Here is an 18,508-nt window from a genome sequence, read left to right as displayed (position 1 = left end):
TGTTTGTATGTGTGTGTGTGTGTGTGTGTGTGTGTGTGTGTGTGTTTGCCATTGGTTCCCCAGCGAGCTTCTCTAATCCTGAAAGTCCCAGAAATATGAAGTCCTGCCCCTGGAGTGTGAAGCGTCAGCTCCCTCTCCACGTTATGCTCCCTACTCACTCCACCGAGACCCCCTGTGCGGGAAGGTAGCCTCAACCTCTACTCCCACCCCATCCTGAGCACTCCTACAGAGGATGCCCTCGGGCCGACCACATACTGTGATGGCACAAGGACCAGGAAGCCGGTTCCCTAATGCTGCTGTGTTCCCTCTCTCTTCCCTAGATGAGAACGCCAACCTGGGCACGGTGATGAGATACGAGGAGATCGGTGAGTGAGGCTGGGAGAGCCAGGCACACGTGGAGCTGCCTGCCTCCACCAGAATGGGAGAGGCTTGGAGACCCTGAGTTGTGCTTGTGGCAGGGTCTACTCTCAGAAGAATAATTCTTCCCAAGCTAAGATCATATTCTTGGATATCTCCCCTTTACCGTCTCCTAACTGGCCTCAGGCCAGTTCCCAGGAGATAGGACTGGATCCTTTGGTGAATTTCCCCTCGGAGCCTCCTCTCCCTTATCTAAAAGATATGAAAGCTGAGTTTCAGTGCCAGCCAGAGACCCTTCTTTGGCCCACGGTCACTGCACATGAGGCAGAAGCACTGCTCTGCCTTTCTCATCAGAGGTTTTCAGTGCTTGAAGATAGAGGAGGAGAAAGGGGGGCTGAAAGCCTCCTCCATGACCTCCACTGCAGAGGCTGAGCCATCCCACTGTTGGCGTGAGGGCTAGTGTAGGCCCAAGGCCAGAGCTGGCCAGCTCAGGCTGCAGGGTGGTCACTCAGAGCTGACAGGAAGGGAAGGAACCCACTGACCCGTGTACCTAAGCTAAGTCCTAGGCAACCCTGAGAAGCAACCCAGAAAACTGAAATCTTTCCAAGCTTCCAGAGAGGGTAAGAAGTGGGAGACGTAAGTGTCTGAGCTGGGGAAAGGACAGACAGATGCCGAATGGAGTTGGGGCTTGGGTTGGCACAGGTGCCAGGTGACAGCAACTGGAATGCTGGGTTCTCCAGGATGAGGGGCAGCCTGATATCCTGTAGACATGCTCAGTCTTCAACTTGCAGCTGAGAAGATACTCCAGGCATCCCCTCCTTGTGTTCCTCTCTTCTAAGGAGTGGAGGTCAGGGCCTCCTGCCGTGATCTTGGGAAGATGTAGGGCTGCTTCTGAGCACCAGGCTCTCCCAGGAGGCCCAGCAGACATGTGCGGTTTCAAGGGGCTTCTCTGGGTGTCCTCCTATGACCTGAGGCTCAGTGGTGTGCTGGAGTCAGCTCACACCAGTTCACAAGAACCGACTGTAAAATTTTGAGGAATTTTGTGAATTGCTTGTTAAACACAGCCATTCTTAAAATTAGATTATCTAAACCTACAGTTCAATCAATTATATTAAAAACAAAGGTAATGATTTCTCGAAACTCCTTACTCCATTATTTCACTACATTTCATATCACTTATTTAGCAGCACATCACTGATGACCCCCAGAAGGGGCACCTGGCTTCCTGGTTGCTCCCCAAAGAAGGCAGATGCATCTGGCTCTTGGTTTCACTGCCCTAGAACTCCCAGAAGGCAAGGACGGGAGTGTGAGTGCCAGGGCTACCAGGAGAGCCCTGCATGCCCACTTCCCTGCAGTTTCTACACCTGGCAGGAACCGCTACCCACCCTGCCAGTCTCCTCAGCCGGCAGAGCTCAGAGCAGTCTTTAGACTTGTAAACTATACTCCAGGGTATACTTCTCTCTCTCCTCAGTCCAGAGAGAATTTTGTGGCCACAGGCTGTGACCTTGTTTATCTTCCCAGCGCCCAGGGCCGGAACGTTAGGACATCCCCTGCCCCCACTCAGGGAGTTTCCCCACCTACAGATGGGGTGATGCTGATCAGCATTTGCATGGGGCACTGCACTTTCACTTACGTCATCCCACCACAGTCTGGTCAGGGGTTTCAGAACAAAACAAAACAAAAATTCATTGCCATGGAGTCGACTCTGATTCACAGCGACCCCATGTGTGTCAGAGTAGAAATGTGCTCCATAAGGTTCTCAGTGACTGATTTTTTGAAAGTAGATCACCAGGCCTTTCTTCCGCGGTGCCTCTGGGTAGAACTGAACCCCCAAACTTTCAGTTAGCTGCCAAATCTGTTAACCGTTTGTACCACCCAGGGACTTGTGAGGGGTATGGGTAGTTTTAGGTCCACTTTAATTAGCTTCCTGCCCCACTGTGGGGTGACTGAAAGTGGGAATTGGGGAGTGACCTCTCACCTGTGGCTTTCATTGAGGCTCTGTCTCCCTCCCTCCTCACCATTCTGTTCACTGAGGGAGAAAAAGCCCACCAGTATGTTGAAGACAGGAAGGGCCAGTGGCGAGTAGGGGACTGGAGAAGGGATAGGCTGGGAGAAAGGAGGGGTGGGTGGCCGCAGTTGTCGGTTAAAGATGGCTGCCTCAGCGTGCAGTGGGAACTGAAATGGGCCTCAGGCCAGGGCTTCACATAGCCGGGGTCCTGGGAAGGGAGTGTGGTGGGCGAGCGCGGATCTGGCTGCCCGCCCGGATGAAGGGTGACCTGGGGAACGAGGCGGGCCCAGAGGCGGTGGACACTGCGCCCAGAGAGGCCCCGCGGCGCGCGTTCTCATTTTGAAATTCCCTTGCATACTTCACGAGAAAGAATAAGTCATTTTCTCCTGGCTCTGTTAGCATCCACGGCCTCATTTTAATGTTCCTAACCAGGTGACTCCTCCTCCGGGACTGCCCCAGACCAAAGGTTTGTGGGCTGGAAACACGCGTTAGTCTCATACAATAAACCAGGAGAAACCACTGCTGCCCTCCAGCGGCCACAGGTGGGATCTCACGCCCTGCCGGGGCTTCCTGTCTGTGGCAAGTATTTACTGGGGTCCCACAAGACCCCACAAGTTAACTTTCTGTGCTTTGGCTTACAGTAAAATTCCTTCATTATACTTGGGTGGGCATGTACATCCATGGCTTGGGAGTAGAAAAGAGATTGGTTTCATGGCTACAGAGCAGGGTTTCTCAACAGCAGCACTATTGACATTTGGGTCAGGATAATTCTTTGTTGTGGGGGCTTGTCCTGTGCATTGCAGGATAGTTAGCAGTATCCCTGGCCTCTACCCACTAGGTGCTAGTAGTTCTCCTCACCTCAGTTGTGACAATCAAAAATGTCACCAAACATTGTCACATATCCTCCGGGAGGCTAAATTGCCTCCCACTGAGAACCACTGATGTAGAGGAAGCTGAGGGCCAGCAGGTCCTCTGGACATGGTCACCTAACTGCATTTTTAGGCAACCAGAGAAACAGAGCCTCGGCCTTTCAGCAGGAAACAAACCTGAATTCTAGATAACTCCGAGTCAGAGAGTGAGGAGGGACAGAATCTCAGGACTGAGCCTCATCTGTTCCTCTCAGCCATGCTGAGTCCAGGTTCACGTACCGCAGGTGGATTTGGGCCAGCAGCTCCATGCACAGCGGTCCCTCGGGGGTGGGGAAGGTGCTACGGACTCAGACCACCATTTTGCCTAGTGTCTTCACAGCCACCACAGCCACTCCAGACTGCCCAGGGGGCTCTCGGGCAGCTGTTTGGCCTCTGGCGTCCGCTTCTCTGTTCATTCACCCATTCAGCATGTCCGGAGCTCCTACTGTGTGCCAGTCACTCTGCCATGCCTTGGGGATTAAAGATAAATTAAGGTCCCTGAAAATAAACAGATTATTAGACTACAGTATGATATGGGAAGGCGAGGACAGGCAGCAGGAATATTTAGGAGTTAAGTGCTTGATGGGCTCCCTGAGGCGGGTCAGCTGCCCAGACCTCGGGACCAAGGCTAGATGACCCAATAGGCAAAGTATGCACGGGCCCAATTGTGCCTTCCCACCAGTCTGCAGTGCACAATTCTCCTGTCCTACACCACGTCAAAGATGTTGTGAAACCTATGTGAAACTGCTCACCACAGATTAGTAAGTAAATACAATTAAGCCCATGCGTACCTTGCTCAATGCAAGCTGGTGCATACCGTGCTTACTGGTTAATCCGCCCCTTCTTGGGACAATGAGATGCTGATAGCGTTCGTCCTCAGCACAACAGCCTTCCACCCACCTGAGACATCTGGAGATTCCCTCTGCAGCAGGAACAAGCACACCATCTGAAAGTCCTCATCAGGGCCCAGAACGAGCTAGGGGGCCAAGGCAGGCAGAGCTGCCAGCAGGCATCTCTCAGGCTCTGGTCGGGGGCGGCAGTCGCCTCTGGGGGACTGGTGCTGAGCTCGGAGCAGGGCAGTGTTTCCAACAGGACCCCCACAGCCACAGCCTCTGGACAGGTGGGCCTGGGAAGCCTGGGAACCAAACACCCTGGGCCACGTCCCAGGCAGGGGCTCCCCCACTAGTGTTCTAAGAATCCCAAGATTCGTTTTCCCCATTGCTCAGTTTTAACGAGTGAGTCTGTTTGCTGCCTCTTTTAAATGACAGTGGGCCTCATTGGGATAATTCAGAGTAGGCTTAATGAGGGAAGGAAAACAACTGACAAGCAGGAAGCATGCCTGGGTGCCAGGAACAGTACATGGGAGGGGCTGGGGAGGCCTGCCTCAGCCTGGCTGCTCAAGCCCTTTGCTGAAGACAGTGGCCATGTGGAGACAGGCTGCATCTGATAAACTCAGCTTCTTGTGGGTGCACGCGATGTCCTCCCTAGCACCCACCTCTGTGTGGGCTCCTGCAAAGGGAGACAAAGCCTGGATAATGCACAATAGCAGAGAATCCTAACTCCAGTGACATGTGGGTTTGATATGGAGCAAGAGAGAGTCCCTCAGATCTTAAACAAGACACTTAGCTGGACCATCCATTGTTGGGGTGTTCAACTACCCTGGTTCAGCACCGAAAGACCCATGTCCCAGACCAACTGGGACAGTCGGTCACCAGCACTGCCCCATGCTCCCTGAATGAGTAACTCTTCCCACAGGGGATGAGAGTGGTCTGTAAATGAGCCAGGGGGCAGGCACTCAAAGGTTTCTGAACTGTACACACTCTGGAGCCCAAGGATGGGGGAGTTCTGTGTTTATCTGGAAAGGCTTCCAGGAAGAGACAGCTGAGTGTTGAATGCTTCCCAAGTCTCTACTGACTCCCTTTGCAAACTGTTCCCCCTTCTCAGAGCTGCGGATCTTGCTGCTGTGTGGCAGTGACCTGCTGGAGTCCTTCTGCATCCCAGGGCTCTGGAATGAGGCAGATGTGAGTAGCAAGGTTTTGGCGCCGAGGCTGGGATGGGGAAGAATGGGGAGGGTGCACTTGATTTTGGCCTCTTGTCTTGTCTTCCCTCCCTGACAGCCTTCCTCTTCCGTGTTTCCCACCTCCTGTGAGTTCCCAGGAGGACAAGCCATTCACACACAGTGAAAGAAAACTCTCACCTACGCCCAAGCTTTATCTCCTACTGCGTTTTCACACTCACTCCTCCTCATGCTTGCTCCGATAAAGCCCCTGGGATAAAAGCAATCTGAGTCACAGAATACCTTGCTCCAAGTAGTGTTTGGTGTGGGGAAAAGAAAGAAGACCCAAAAACCCTCTGCCCTTTTGAGATGTCTGTGTGTTTTGTTTTCCTTTCATTCCTTTTGAAGAGGTAGTTAATACCACCCTCGAATTCCCTCAACAAGAGAAAAGGGGTCAAAGGGGGGAACTTAATGGCAAAAGGTCAGTAGGACCCTCCTGGCTATTGACTTGAGACAGAGCGAACCAAGCCTTTAACTTATACCACTGAGAAGGGCAATCAACATCCTTTGTTGCCAGATCTGACTGTGATGGTCTTAAACTAGCTAATTCGTAGAGTCACTCACCACTGACCCACATTAAAGGTTTCTTCTGATAGCCTTTAATTCCATTAACCCTGCCGTTAATTCATTCGGCTGATAGCCTGAGCTAATGCTAGCTCCCTATCCCATAGCACCATGCAGTTGGAACCCCAGAGCATCCATCCAGATCTAGTACTTTTTTTTAATTAATTTGCTGTATGGCCTCGTGCAAATCACTCAACTCCTCTGTGCCTTGGCTTTTTGTTTTTAAATCTATAAAATCCTTGGAATGCTATCTATAATATTCTGAGGTGCTAGAGAAATATACAGCACTATCTGTGCCCCTAAGTATTTGCAATTTAGATTAGGTGGCGAGACTTATTCGTGTGAAATTTTTTCATGTACGTATGCATGCAAACCAGTCCGGGGAGATTAGTATCACCCACCTCTGATGCCAAATGTGTGGTGGATAAAACAACCCCACCCCACATGCCAGCTGTGTCCTGTGGAAATCTCAGCTTCCCTTCCCTGTTCAGTTCAGACCCCAGTTGCCCACGCAGCCCTTCTCTCTCTCATACCCAGCCACCTGGGGCTAGGTCAGCATGTACCAGCCACATGACTCCCTCAACTTCAGACAAGGTGGCCCTAAATTCAGGGTTTTCCTCTACCCTTTCAGGGTACCAGCTGCAAGCCTGGGAGTCCACATGATTCCCTCCACTTCAGACTGGCCAGCTCACCCTGCTCCTTTGGGTTTGACAATTTGCTGGAACGACTCAGAATTCACAGAGAGTATACCATACTTAAGGAGCCCTGGTGACGCAGTGGTTAAGTGCTCACCTGATAACCAAAAGGTCGGTGGTTCACACCCACAAGCCACTCCAGGAGAAAGATATGACAGTCTGTTCCTGTAAAGATGTTTGTCGTTGTTAGGTGCCGTCGATTCGGTTCCAACTCATAGCAACACTGTGTGCAGCAGAGTGAAACACTGCCCCATCCTGTGCCATCCTCACAATCTTTGTTAAGCTTGAGCCCATTGCTGCAGTCACTGCGTCAATCCATTTTGTAGAAGGTGTTCCTCTTTTTCACTGACCTTCTACTTTACCGAGCATGATGTCCTTCTCCAGGGACTGGTCCCTCCTGATAACATGTCCAAAGTACACAAGACAAAGTCTCTCCACCCTTGCTTCTAAGGAGCATTCTGGCTGTACTTCTTCCAAGACAGATTTGTTTGTTCTTCTGGAAGTCCATGGTATATTCAATATCCTTCGCCCACACCATAATTCAAAGGCATCAATTCTTCTTTGGTCTTATTTGTTGTCCAGCTTTTGCATGCAATTGAGGTGATTGAAAATACCATGGCTTGGGTCAGGCGCACCTTAGTCCTCAAGGTGACGACATCTTTGCTTTTTAACACTTCAAAGAGGTCTTTTGCAGTAGGTTTGCCCAGTGCAATATGTCATTTGATTTATTGACTGCTGCTTCCGTTGGCATTGATCGTGAATCCAAGTAAAATGAAATCCTTGACAACTTCAGTATTTTCTCTGTTTATCATGATATTGCTTATTGGTCCAGCTTAAAGAAAAATCCATGAAGATTACAGCAGTGGAAACCCTGTGGGGCAGTTCTACTCTTGTCCTATAGGGTTGCTATGAGTTGAATCGACTCAACAGCAATGGGTTTGGTTTGGTTTCATACCATACTTAGGAGCCCTGGTGGTGCGGTGGTTAAAGTGCTCAGATGCCAACCAAAAGGTCGGCCGTTTGAACCTACCAGCTGCTCTGATGTGGCAATCTACTTCTGTAAAGATTACCGCCTTGGAAACCCTGTGGGGCAGTTCTACTCTGTCCTGGTTTGCTATGAGTTGGAATTGACTAGACGGCAATGGGTGTACCATCTTACTGTATTTTAGGCAAATAACATGTACCTTCTATGTTTGTTTGCCAGCGGAACCCTCCCACCACTTTTTGAGTAAGCACACTATGCTATTTTTTAAACAACAAAATATAAAATAAAATTGGCATAGCAGCACTTATGAAAATACCTTGTTGGGGGGGGGAGGTTGGCAAACAAACTTAGAAGGTGTGCGTTATTTGTGTAAAACATGGTACTACAGCTTTGTTATAACAAAAAAGGATACAAATGAAGGTTTCGGTGGGGTCTCAGTGTGGAGTTTCCCTGTCCCAAAGAGGGACACACTACCCTCTGTCATGTATGGTCACCAGCCTGGAAGCTCCATCTGAGCCTCAGACTTTGAGGCTCTTATCGGCTTCACCACATGGCCGTAACAGATTACATCATGCCTTGTGAAACTTAGTCAGCACCGGGTCCCTAGGTGGCCCCTCTTGGGCTAGTCAGCCCTTGTTTATTAGCTTCAGGTGTTGGGTTGGAACTGCTTGAAAGACCTGAGAACAAAAGGCCAGATTGCTTTCTGCAAGGTGGTTTCCACACCTCGTAGTATGTCTCTGGAGTGAGAGAGAGACAGACCAACTATGAGTAAGAACGCGACCGCCAAACTTCAGTTCTACTCAACACAGCTTGTGACAAACTTTATTTTGAGCTTTGGTTTTCTCCATCTTTAAAATGTGAATAATAATAATAATACCTTCTTCATAGGATTTGGGGAGAATTAAATGAGATTGCCCATGTAAAGTGCCTAGCACAGTGCCTGGTACACAGTTAACATGCAACAAATGCTAATAAGTGAATTTACCTAAATGGACATACAGATGTACACAGATATTCAAGGTGAAGGTCATGAGTGCTAACATGCTGGGAGATAATCAAGAGCAGAGGGAGAGTTTTAGGGAAGCAAATTACACTGCCTAGTCCTTTCATCTCCACCCAGAACAAATTTCCTGCAGGTGAAACTCTAGACCTCCTTTCAGTTCTGGATTAAGTGGCTTAAGTAGCTTTTACTTTCCTCTCTGCTTCACAAGGTGCTGCGAACGTAAAAAGTGATGCAGGCAAAGTACTATACAAGATCTCAGCAAACTCCTTCAAGAAGCCAGGCAAATCCTGTTGATTGCCTGGGCCCCGTCCCCTGTGGAGACTGGGCAGTTAGGGTGGGATTTAGAGGGATGAAGTTAGCAGCTGGAGCAGCAGCCTGAAGTGCCCCAAGGAGCAGGGAATCCTGGGGGTCTGTTTGCTACCTGTGTGAGGGCCCTCCTCTTGAGGGTTTTCTGGGCCTGAAACTTACATAATTTGGAGTCCTCCCAACAAGGCTAATTCTGCTCTGTTTCTCCCTGTAGATTGCTGACTGCAGTTCCTCTAACTTCCCTCCAAAATGGCAGCTCTTGATATCAGTGTTTGAGGACCAGAGAAAAGCACCCTAGATCTCTCATCTTCTGGGTAGTTAATGACATCTAGGGAATATGATGCCTCGGCTAGAACAGAAAAGTTGGGAAACCAATAGCCGTGGATTTACCAGGAATGTAACCATGGAGGTGGAGTAAAACCCTGGCCCATTGATCCATGCTCTCCCTTGAGCAGTCCCAGTCCTGACTGACTCTCTTTCCCTTTTGCATTCCTGAGGGGATCACAGAATTTCAGTCCCTTGCATGTGGTCATGGGAAAAGGAGGGGAGTACTCTCTTCCCATGGCCAAACCCATTGCCGTCGAGTCTATAGGACAGAGTAGAATTGCCCCAAAGGGTTTCCAAGGCTGTAAATCTTTATAGAAGCAGACTGCCACGTCTTTTTCCTGCCGAGCAGCTGGTAGGTTCAAACCACAGACCTTTTGGTTAGCAGCTGAGCACTTAAGCACTGTGCCACTAGGGCTTCTTGGGACTCTCTTACCACCCTGATATTCCCCAGTCTGAGATGGTTGACTTAGGAGAATCCTCTGGAAATCAGAGATGGATGAGACAATGAACCGACAGTAAGGTAGGGTGATGGACTCATTCCTGTTTGCCTGGGACTTTTGTGGGTTCTAAAACTGAAAGTCCCACATCCTGGGAACTCTGTCAGTCCTGGCCAAACAAGGATGATTGGTCACCCTTGGGACCCAGGGCACCCAGCCTGGCTGCTCTACAAGTACAGAACATGACAGTTCCAGGCCAGCAGGGACCCTGCATCGATCCAGTCCACTGCAGAGGCAACTGGGGAATTTGGGTGAAGCAGACCCTCAAAGCTCACTCCAGATGGTTTTCTAGAACCTAGAGCAGCTCTGCCTCCCCACTTCTACTCAACCAATTGCTCGGTCCCCTGACTCAACCCACAACATATCTGAGGGGTTCTTAGAATCATTGCTTTTGAGGTAGAGAGGCAAACAAATCAAGAAGCTATTTCCTTACATAAAAAGTATGAATCTCAGCCCACAACAGAGGTATACCAGAAATATCACATTTAATTTATTTAAATCAAATTAAAATTCGAAGTCAAACCTGTATCCTACAGGGATGGTGGGAAGTCTAATCTGTCATTACTGATTCCCAGAACCTGAGAGGCTCCTATGTGTCCTGGAAATGAGGACAAGCCTTCAGTCTCAGTTTGTCAGAGTCGCCACAGACATCTTCCCTTGTTGTGGTCCCTTGAAGTCAGTGGTGCTCTGCCTCCATGCCCGCCTGGGGCCTGGGAATCCTGGCTGAGACTTGGAAGCCCAGTGCTGATCCTCACCCACCTATGACCACCAGGCCTTGTTCTCCTCTGAGGCCTTGCCCCTAGGGGGTTGTCCCAGAGGAAGGAAGGGGTGGGCTCCACAGATCTCCAGCCTCTTCGGCATAAAAGTGTATATGAGAGAGGGAGAGGGAGAAAGAGAAGAAGAAGGTGGGGATGGGGGGAGCGAGTAGCAGAACCTCATCTTCCTTCTTTCTCTTCTCTCTCCTCTCCCCTCCCCAGACATCAGACAATATTTTTTCCATGAATTTAACCCCATTGACTTCAAACACCTTTTTCCTACCTTGCAAAATTCACCAAAGATAAGGGTCTAGTTCTTTGCTAGAAATAGGGCTGGGAGTAGACAAGCAAAGGGGATGTAAGGAACACATACTAGTTAGGTACTCAGTGATTAGCCCACTGTCCTTGTTTAGGGAAGGTTGGATCTCAGTGTCTGGAAATGGAAGGTCTTTCAAGACGGGGCATAGGGTGAGCCCTGCTTATTCTACTAGGAAGTTCTACCATCTGGGGTTTGCCTAGAAGTGGCGCATATTAGGGATTTCAGTTCCTAACCTTGAGACTACCAAGGATGAAGTATGTGAGACCCCCCTTCTGTCCCAGGTTTTATCCATTCACTTATTCATCCCTTTAACAGACATATTTCTCTTTATTACCTGGTGCCCTAAGTGACTCATGTTGACCACAGACATCTGCTCAGAGATAGTGAGCCCAGAGCCCTGAAGCTGCCAGTACTGAGGACAGAAGGGTGATACGGAGCAAGGCTTCTTCTTGGAAAAATCCTAGGGCCTGGCTCCTCGTCCTAGTCTTCCATGTCTTCTCCAGAATCTTCAGAAACAAGGCCGGAGAGAAGCCACTAGTCCAAACTCGTTTGGGGAGAAGTAGGGGCCTCTCCACCCTTCTGTAACAAAAGGACAAAAGGGGCTGTGGAGCAGCCTTCCCTCCACCGAGGCTGGGAAAAAGCTGAGGTATCTGTTCTACAGCAGGACTGCCAAGGCCTCTCCAGCACAGTCACAAACATGCCACTGAGTCAGTCCTCCTCTTTCTTTTCCCTTGGATTCCTGAACTGACTCCTTCCATGAAGAAATCTAATTACACAACAGAAGGGCCAACCTCCCACCCCCACCCCAAACGCATCCCTGTGGCATTTCCCACTGGGCACAAAGTCCCATTAGCACACAGCAAAATCTAACCTTCTTTGACCGATGACACACCCTTTCCCCTTACATTCCTTGGGGGAAAATTCCATACATATTCATCGAGTTTCTCTCAATTAGAACACAAAAGGGCTGCTTGTGTGCCCTGTCAGTTGGCATTTCCATTCTTGATTCCTGAAGGAACCAAGATCCAAGCTCCTGGACCAGCCTGGGAGATCAGGCCCAGGCCCCTACCCTACCCCCATTCCCAGATTCTTTATTAGAAAACCAGTCTTCTCCAACAGACTGTGTCCTTTGCTTCTCTGCATCCTGACACCAGCACCAATGCAGGTCTCCAGGCATGGACCAGGAACTGTAGAAAATCAAGGCCAAAGGCTACAGGGTCAGCTGTGGACAGATTTGTGAAGCAGGAAACGTTTATACTCCCTCCCCTTCCCCAAACAAAACCAATGTCTTGGGATCTTATGCTGCCGGCTGCTTTGTCCCTCATATTATAATGGAAGGCAATCTGGCAGATTAATTCTGATTCAAGTATCTGCTCCTTCAATCACTCTTTCAACAAATACTTATGGAATACCCAGTGTGAACATAGCATGTCTTTGTCCGTGAGGCACTTGCAGTGTAAAAATACCTTATTTTTTATTATATTATTTCTTTATATTATATGAAATAAAATATCTAAAAAAGAGTACCTGAACCTAGTAAGCACTCAATAAATGTTGGCTGCTGTTCATTCATTTTATTTAAAAATGTTGATTGGGTACCTACCGTGTGCCAGGCACAGTTCTAGGCACCAAAGAAACAGAGAAAACAAATTAGACCCTGACCTGGTGTACCCTGTACATTCTAGTGGGGGAGACAAAATACACACTTTCATAGTTTCTCATGGATTATCTCATTTAACCCCTCTAACAATCCTGTGAAGTGGAATCTCTATTCCCATTTCATAAGATATGGAAACTGGGGCTTAAAGAGATTGTGACTTGACCGAGACATTTTAGCTATTGAATGGCAGAGTAAGACTTCACTGAAGTCTTTGGATTCCTAATCCAGATAAGACAGACATGTGAGAATAATTCTATACTTCATAGCGGGCCACAGAAGAGGAGGTGGCACTTGAGCCAGGCTTTGAATGATGGGCAGGATTGGGTTAAGTGGGTAGAAAGAGAAGAGTGTTCTAGGTAGAGTTGTTGTTATTCGTTGCCTCTATTAGTTGACTCTGACTTATGGCGACGCCTTGTACGATAGAATGAAACATTGCTTGGTCCTGCGCCATCTTCACAATCTTTGGTATGCTCAAGTCCATTGTTGTGGCCACTGTGTATTTTGAGTGCCTTCCAACCTAGGGGGTTCATCTTCCAACATTATTTATTGGAGATTCTCTTGTGATCCATAGGGTTTTCATTGGCTAATTTTTGTAGATCTCCAGGCCTTTCTTCCCAGTCTTTTTCAGTTTGGAAGTTCCTGAAACCTGTCCATCATGGGTGACTCTGCTGGCATTTGAAATACTGAGAGCATAGCTTCCAGCATCATAGCAACACACAGGCCACCACGGTGAGACAAACTGACAGACAGGTGGTGGTCTAGGGAGGAAGGGGGTGGTAAAAGATCTAGTGGTGAGAATAAGACCTTTTGGGGAGATGGTTCCACCTGGTTGAATCTTGGTCTTTATCTGGGAAGATAGCTGCTTTTGAGCAAACAGGCAAAATCATTAAGTTTAACGATTAAACACATTAGCTGCGCTCAAAGGGTATTTGCATTTTAAATGAGCAAGAGTCAATATTTAACCCAAAGGAATGAATCTCTAAAGGTGGAACATTAGGCACCGGAAATGGGCCGTTGAGGGAATTTTTTTTTCCTTTTTCTTTTTGCACTTCTCAAATCACAACATGGCTGTGACTGGCTGTATCCAACATTTTTCTGAACCAGCCAGCCATGGACTAACTGCCTCCTACCTCTACCAGCTATAGGGAAACAACCAAAGAAAATAAACAGAGGAAGAGCCTGGGGCAGTAGCCCTCCAGGAGAAATCCCAGGGCCCCAGCACAAATGTAACAAAGACAAACATTTGGTTATTCAGGCTCAGATGGTTTTTATCAGACAGTCCAGCTCCAGCCCGGAAGGCTGATGGACAAGTCCACCCCAGGGATTAGGCCCCTGCACTGATAAGACTGATGCCGAATTTACAGGCTCAGCGAAGGAGGCTCAGCTACTGCCACGGGGGACTCTGGTTCTCGTGTGAAAGGTGCTGTTGTGGTTGATTTTCCGGCTTTTAACTTGGGTCTGGAATCCCCTGCCTTCCCACACCCCCTCAGCATTGGGAATGGGAGTGGGGATGACTTCCTTTGGGAAGCCCCTCTAAGCACCCTGCTTTTACTCATATTAAGAGAACTGTCCAGGAAATGCATTCCCACCTTCCCGATTCTGACCACTCTGGCCTCCGCCCACCTTCCCTTCAGAGAGAGGCAGCGGGCAGAACAGGGGCTGAGGATTCATCGTTGAAATGGGTGGAGCATATTTCAGAAGCCCCTCACATGCTGCTATGCTCTCTCCTTGAATCTTTTTCATCCCACCCAGAAGTAGACAAAATTATATACTCTAGGGGGAGACATAGAGTAATGAAATGAGCACTTAGCCCGTGGTAAGCCTGGAGGAAAAAATAAGAATATATTTTCAAATCAAAACATTTTCAAACCAATAAATTTTCAAGTCGCTCAAATATGAGTCCTAAAAATAGATCTAGAAGCAGTGTGAGGTGGAAAGAGCATTTAAGTCAGACCAGAGTGGGTTCAAATTCACTTACTAGCTGTGCAGCTTGGGTGAGTTATTAAATCTCACTGAGTCTCGGTTTCCTCATCTATGAAATGAGAACTGAGACACATGTCTCATAAGATAGCTGGTGTAAGGATGAAATATGATAATAAGTAAAGCTCCTAGTACTGTGCCTGGCACACAGTGGATCCCTTAATAAATGTCTCTTCCCCTCCTTACTGACTGCCCCATGTTCATCCTGGACTGTCTTCACTTGAGGTAGACACACTTGGGACCTGAGTCACTGATGAACTGTACCTGGAGAAGAGAGCACTGTCGGAAGGAGAAGGTCAGGATTCTGAAGCCTGACCTCAGAATGAGCCAACAGAATATCTTACCAGTTAGGCTTGCCAGGGTAAGGCAACGTAAACCACATCCTGCTGCTAATTAAATAAAGCCCTTTGCTTGAAACACTCTGTTGTTGCTGGATACCATTAAATCGATTCCAACTCTGATGGCTTTTTATTGCAATTAGAATGAAACCTCATCCTTATCATGATCAGGTCCTTGCTTACTTTCCTGCCTTTCTGCACTCGAGCCCTACCAGGCTTCTTTACTTGAACACATTTTTCCCACCTCAGGACCTTTGCACTAACTGTGGCCTCGCTGGGAATACTCTTACTCCAGATATCCCTATGTCAGGTCTCTTCTTGTCATTTAGGTTTCAGCTTAAAAGCCGTTTTGTTTTGTATTCAGTGCAGCACTTAGCTCTATCTGCTATTTTCTGATTTATGTATTTATTTATTTATAAACTCTCTCTCCCCACTAGAAGGTAAGTTTTGCGAGTACAGGATATGTAATACATTAATTCTAAATAGGCTTCTGATTCCCAATCATTGCTATTGGGTTAATGGTGTATCAGCCATTTTTTATGGCTTTGGACCTCAGAGGTGAAGTGTTATTCCAGTTCCAATACATTTAGTGTCACGGTGAGTCCCTTTTGAAAAAATGCGTGAAGCTCAGCAGACCAGAGTTGGAGACTCATTGTTGTGGAAGCTGAGCATTCTGTTAGGTGATGCTTTCTGGTTGTGATAGTTTTATAAACTTCTGCTGTTTTTTCCTCTATTTCTGTGAGATAAGGCTTGCAAGCATAATTATGGCTTTCCTGTGTGATAGTTAGGGAGCCCTGATGGGCTTGTTTTGGTTTTTCTGTGTCATATTTGGAAAATTAGAGGTTCCCCATGTAACCTAATGGAAAGGCATCCGCAATAAATTATCTATATAGCTTTCACTGGTGTATTCTCTTATCGCAGATCAGTGGCGCCAGAGTGCTACTCGCCTTATTGGTGGCTTGTATTACCAGACCGTATTTCTCAAAATCCATATTACCAACCAAAAATTTAAGCACACTCAATTAGTAAGCATGCATTCCAGTACTGAAACCACATGCTATCCAAAAAAAAAATGAAGGAGAAAAATGTAGTCACGAAAGCAAAATGTTACCGTAAACAACTAGTATACTTAAAGTAGAAAATATAGAATATGCTTTAATATATTCTAAATATAGACTATATATAGAATCCAAAATAGAAAAGTACGTAGTTTTGGTGAGTTTGGGCAAGAAGATGATGCTGACTGGGGCCGACTGCCCTATTGAATTCCTTGCTTAACTTATTTGCCAACATCAGAACAATGCTGGTTTGCCACATACACTCAGTAAAAATTTGTTGAATAAACGAATGGAAAGGTACCTCTAACTAGACCAGACGAGTTCAATCCATAAGATACTTAGCCTCCACCATGAGATGTGACCCAAACTTTTGCCAGTTACCCATAAGACTTTAGCTGCCAGAAGACATCAACCACCCAATAGCAATTTCTGCTTCTCCTTCACAGCACTAGATATAACTGAAAATAATCATTTGTTTAATGTCTCCCCACTAGATAGTGAGCTTTCCAAGAGATGAAGCCAGATCTGTCTTGCTCACCCCGGTGTTCCTGGTGCTAGGAAAGAGCTGGCTATGGTAGCAGACACCCACCCACAGCATCGCTGAAACCCAGCAGGGCAGGTTTTAAAATTCAGCCTCCTGAGGGGATGATGACAACTCCACATTCCTTCCAAGAGGTTTGCCACCTAGGTCATGGGTATTCTGTCTCCCAAGGCCAAGTTGCTTCCTGCCTCAACATGTCTCATATCCTTCGCTGAGATTCCCCACATTTGGGGAAGCAGAATCCACCTCCTTCAACTTCCTCTTCCCATCCCCACCCCTGCGTCCCCTGGGGAGCCTTTGACTAGAAGACGAAAAGTTTTGATCAAAGCCCTGCCTGTGAACAGGAAGTTGAGCAGGATGAATGTCACAGACCTCCACCTCTGAGACATAACACAGCTCAGAGCCAAACTGAGAGGGCCACAGTGTGCTGCAGCGGGAGAAGAGGGTACCCTGCCCCTGCCCACTGGGACCAGCATTGTGAGGTCCCATTGGCCACTACCAGGAAAGGACCTTGCTATTCAGGACAGTTCTGCTGCATTGTCCACCCACTCCCCCCAGGGCAAGCCCACAGAGGACTCTACATGAAGACACTGGAGGTTCTGGAGCCCTAATGCAGGAGGGCCTGGGTAGTGCCAACGGTTAAGTACTCGACTACTGGCTGAAAGGTTTTTGGTTCAAACCCACCCCAGAGGCGCCTCAGGAGATAGGCTTGGCAATCTACTTCCGAAAGGTCACAACCTTGAAAACCCTATAGAGCAGCTCTACTCTGCACACAGGGGGTCACCGTGAGTGAGAATCAACGCGATGGTGACTACAACAACAATGCTGGCGCACGAGCTCAGTCGCAGGGGCCTGGGAACGCCCCTGGCAGGGTCTGTGGATAGGGAGGGCCTGAGCAGCCCTCTGTTTCCTGCCATCAGATGTCTTCCCTATCCCACCCCCACACCCCAGGGCACAGCTATGAGGTCCTCATTCTGCTGGAATCCCCAGAGGCGCTGCGGTGCTTGCTGGCTCAACCCAGGCCAAGCCAGAGTGTCAGCAGTTTAGCCAACAGCCTATGTGATTTAAAGCAACAATTTCCCGAACACGGGTGCACGTTAAAAGCGTTAAAGAGCCCTTCTTTCAGCGAGAGGCTCCAGCCCAACCCAGACCTGCCTCACCAAAGTCCCTAGGGTGAGGGCTGGGGGACTGTATTTTATTTTAAAGCTCCCCAAGGAGATTCTTTTGATCAGTCAGATCATGTCAGGGAACCTGCAAAAGTGAGGTCACCCCTGCTTGTCATAGGGACTTGAAAGTCTATAAAGTCACTTCCTTGGGTCTCCCAGAGCCGCCAATGATAGGATGAGCTTCCCTCGATATCCTGAGACAGCGAGGGTTTATCAGCTAACTCCTGCATAACAACTGCCCAGAGAAGACTGCAGGCAGTCACTCATCTGACTGCATCTATTCAGTACCTGGGGCGTGCTAGGTCCTTTTCAATTGGGGCACAGCGATGAACTAAGCACAGAAAAATTCCTGTCCTCAAATGCATAGAGATCAACTTTAATAAAATGTGTGGTTACCAGGGTTGAAGGAGCCCTGGTGGTGCAATGATTAAGCACTCGGCTGCTAACTGAAAGGTTGGCAGTTTGAACCCACCCGAGCCTCTCTGGAGAAAGACCTGGCGTTATGCTCCCGTAAAGATTACAGTCTAGGAAACCCAATGGGGCAATTCTACTCTATCGCATGGGTTGCTGTGAGTTAAAAATCAACTCAACGGCACCTAACAACAATAACAGTAGGTGGAGATAGTGCTAAGGAGGACCATGAAACACAAAAGGGAGTAAGGACTAGGAGGCTTTAGGGAGTGTGTGGGTCCATGTGGACAGGGATGCAAGTTTCAATAGGGTGGCCAGGGAAGGTGTCACTGAGAAGGTAATATTTAAATGAAGATGTTTGAGCCAAGGAGCGACATAATTTGTCTTATATTTTAGCATGACTTGTCTGGCTGTTGGGAATAGACTGAAAAGGACAAGAGAAAAACAGGGAGACCAGAGCAATCCAAGTACGAGACGATGGAGGTGAATTTGCTTCTTGTTGCTTGTTACTATACACTTGGTGGCTTAAAACAATGCAAACTTTTTCTCTTCCAGTTCTGAAAGTCAGAAGTCC

General features: G+C 48.1%; 1 protein-coding gene across 1 annotated transcript in view; it reads left to right on the top strand.

The window, feature by feature from the left end:
- The window catches only part of NMNAT2 (nicotinamide nucleotide adenylyltransferase 2), a 162,943-nt gene that overhangs the window by 136,037 nt on the left and 8,398 nt on the right, over window positions 1-18,508 (top strand). The window contains exons 7-8 of the mRNA XM_004372901.1: window positions 321-365; window positions 5,218-5,294. Coding sequence (XP_004372958.1) covers window positions 321-365; window positions 5,218-5,294 — 122 coding nt within the window. The remainder of the gene's footprint in view (window positions 1-320; window positions 366-5,217; window positions 5,295-18,508) is intronic.

Source organism: Trichechus manatus, unplaced genomic scaffold (genome assembly GCF_000243295.1).
Source record: "Trichechus manatus latirostris isolate Lorelei unplaced genomic scaffold, TriManLat1.0 scaffold00021, whole genome shotgun sequence".
Taxonomy (NCBI): domain Eukaryota; kingdom Metazoa; phylum Chordata; class Mammalia; order Sirenia; family Trichechidae; genus Trichechus; species Trichechus manatus.
This window is presented reverse-complemented; position numbering and strand designations above follow the sequence as displayed.